The 3163-nt window shown below is 45.7% G+C and overlaps 1 protein-coding gene across 1 annotated transcript; it reads left to right on the top strand.

Annotated features, from left to right (window-relative positions):
* The first annotated feature begins 367 nt into the window (after positions 1 to 367).
* Positions 368 to 2554, top strand: LOC116265826 (tyrosine decarboxylase-like). The gene has a single exon (XM_031646775.2). The coding sequence runs from the start codon at positions 450 to 452 to the stop codon at positions 1977 to 1979; it is 1530 nt and encodes a 509-aa protein (XP_031502635.1). The 5' UTR covers positions 368 to 449; the 3' UTR covers positions 1980 to 2554.
* Positions 2555 to 3163: the final 609 nt, after the last annotated feature.

Raw genomic sequence — 3163 nt, 5'->3', positions numbered from 1 at the left:
AAACATGAAATTGCATCTACCGTCTTCCATTCCAACGAGTCGTTTTCTACTTGACTAGTTGTTGCCACCTCCAAACAAAGATAAAGAATATGGTTCATCAAGAGCTTAAATGGCATGTAAGTGGGTTCTTCCCCAAGAAATAAGATAAATAATATGTTTCCTTGAATCGTTGGTGATTCCTCCCAAATATGATGAATAATATGTCTCTTGTAGCTAAGAGTTTATCTAATTCTAAATTTCCCTGATCACGCTATTATACGTTTTCCATGATGAGGAGGAGATCGTTCATCGGTCACGACCACCCTTTTTTTATGGTTCTATATAAACCCACCTAGCTAGCTCCTCAAATAAACACCAAGCCCTTCGACCAACGCATTGCATCGTTGCTGCAATACCGTCGTCTTCTCCCGCTGTCTAGGAAACCACCCATCTCCTACTACTGTTTCCAAATGGGGAGCTACCAATTAGAAGACCCGCTTCAAAGCCAATTTGTATCAAACAAGCTCATAGACCCTGAGGAGTTTAGAAAGCAAGCGCACCTTGTGGTTGATTTTTTGGCTGACTACTACCGGGATGTTGCCAAATACCCAGTTCTCAGTCAAGTTGAACCAGGTTACCTCCGCAAATGCTTGCCTGGCTCGGCCCCTGACAACCCCGAGTCAATCGATACCATACTTAAAGACGTGGTTAAGGATATCATCCCGGGGATAACTCATTGGCAGAGTCCTAATTACTTTGCTTACTTTCCCTCTAGTGGGAGCACAGCGGGGTTCATAGGCGAAATGCTAAGCATTGGCTTCAATGTAGTTGGGTTCAACTGGATGTCGTCGCCAGCTGCCACCGAGCTTGAGTCCATAGTCATGGACTGGCTCGGCAGGATGCTCAGTTTGCCGGATTCTTTCCTGTTTTCCGGCAACGACACTACTGGAGGAGGAGGTGTGCTCCAAGGAACAACTTGTGAGGTGATCCTGTGTACCTTGGTTGCAGCCAGGGACAGGGCACTTGAGCAAGTTGGGAAGCACAACATAGGTAAGCTGGTGGTCTATGGCTCCGACCAAACCCATTGTGCCTTAAAAAAGGCTTGTCAAATTGCCGGTATCGTCAACTTTAGGGCTGTGGCCACATCGAGGGCAACAAACTTCGGTTTGTCGCCGGAATCAGTCCGGCATGCAATGGCTGAGGACACAAAGTCTGGTCTTGTGCCATTGTTCTTGTGTGCTACGGTAGGGACTACATCATCCACGGCGGTTGACCCCGTCAAACCGCTAACTCAGGTGGCTAAGGAGTTCGGGGTGTGGGTGCATGTTGATGCAGCTTACGCAGGGAGTGCCTGTGTGTGCCCGGAATTCCGGCACTTCATAGACGGGGTGGAAGATGTGGACTCATTTAGCATGAATGCACACAAATGGTTCTTCACCAACTTGGATTGTTGCTGCCTGTGGGTGAGGAACCATGGTGCTCTTGTGGAGTCCTTGTCTACTAACCCAGAGTACTTGTGGAACAAGGCAACTGAGTCGAAGAAAGTCATTGACTATAAGGACTGGCAGATTGCCCTAAGTCGCAGGTTTAGGGCGCTGAAGCTGTGGCTGGTCCTACGCAGCTATGGTGTGACCAAGATAAGAAACTTCATAAGGAGCCATGTTAGGATGGCTAAGCAATTTGAGATTCTTGTGGCCATGGACAAGAGGTTCGAGGTTGTGGTGCCCAGGAAGTTTGCCATGGTGTGTTTCCGGCTCCTGCTGCCCGCACCGGTGCCTGCTGGAGCAGAGGAGGGATGCGCTGCCAAGCTTAACCAGCAGTTGCTAGAGGCCGTGAACTCCTCGGGCCGCATCTACATGACTCATGCAATGGTGGGTGGGACTTACATGATCAGGTTTGCCGTCGGTGCAAGCCTTACTGAGGACTGCCATGTCTTCCAAGCATGGAAGGTGATACAGGAGTATGCAAGCAATCTGCTCGATGGATGGGAGTGTGTTTGACAACAGCGGTTCGGGTCTGCAGAAACATTGATGAGGAGGAAATATCGTTGTGTGTCGTTTGTTGCATTAAATTCAAAAGAATATAACCACATGTTACGTTCACGTGAATTCCGCAGTACTCCAAGTTAAATTTCACCTAACCACTATGTTAAGCAAGGTAAATTTTTCAGCTCCTTTCTTTCTTCTCCGCTACAACACCCCGCTAGCTCCTTCTTGCGTCCAGCAACCTTCTCCGGCGACAGGCACATTTAAGAAAAGAAGACGGTGGCCATCGCCAACAATGGCTGACGGTGGCGTCGTCGAAGCCTGAGGAGAAACCCAACGCCATTTAAGGTGGGTTGTCATTTTTGTCTGTATTTTCTTCGTTTTGCTGAAGACAAGTGGCGACGGTCGCCGGCGTGGGCAGAATGGTCCGGCACGCACAGTTAAGAGAACACTTGTTAAACCATGTTCTTCCATTTTGTACCGTTCATTCAGTGGCCACACGTATCTCATCGAATTTTATTTGGACACTTGTCCATATGAAGAAGGACAAGATCAATAGCTATTTACCACACAATCTCCTTGGCTGGTTATTTTCCACATGCATCGTATGGTCAAGCATTTGTTGACTCTCCGATGTCCTCAGCTCCTCAACGTTGAGAAGTATAAGCCTCGTATGTATCTTCCATTCTCATGATGCTAAGAAATCCCGATGTCATAACTTAAACTGGTCCAAAACAATAGGTTACGATCACAACTGAAAGACTGAAATCTGGCGCTCTAGCTCCTTATCTAAATCAAAGGCAAGTGTGAGAAAATTAATCTAACGGTTATATACATTTGCTTAAGACAAGGCCATCCTTTGGACTATATGATTCCGCTTCAATAGGTGAAGAATTTAGCAGAATCTCAGCAGTTTAGGAATGAAAAGATGCGTCATGTCACTGGACCTAACTAAGCTTATCCATTTTGTATTTTAAATACTAAACATAAATGTCATGTCCTAATCTAGTTTTGTGGTAACTCAGTAAAATTTCCAATTACATGCTTTGAAATACGTATGAACTTATTCTGTCCATACATCAAAACATAATACTACTACGTCACCAGACAAATTTCCATCACTATTATTAATTAGATATCCTTGTAAAGTTATCCTTTAAAGTATCCTTCACATTAGTGATATTGCCGTCATTCAAATT

The sequence above is a fragment of the Nymphaea colorata genome, chromosome 1 (assembly GCF_008831285.2).
Source record: "Nymphaea colorata isolate Beijing-Zhang1983 chromosome 1, ASM883128v2, whole genome shotgun sequence".
Lineage (NCBI taxonomy): Eukaryota > Viridiplantae > Streptophyta > Magnoliopsida > Nymphaeales > Nymphaeaceae > Nymphaea > Nymphaea colorata.
This window is presented reverse-complemented; position numbering and strand designations above follow the sequence as displayed.

What these genes read in the sequence shown, in the direction of transcription:
- LOC116265826 (XM_031646775.2), top strand. Translation starts at nt 450, where the DNA reads ATGGGGAGCTACCAATTAGAAGACCCGCTTCAAAGCCAATTTGTATCA.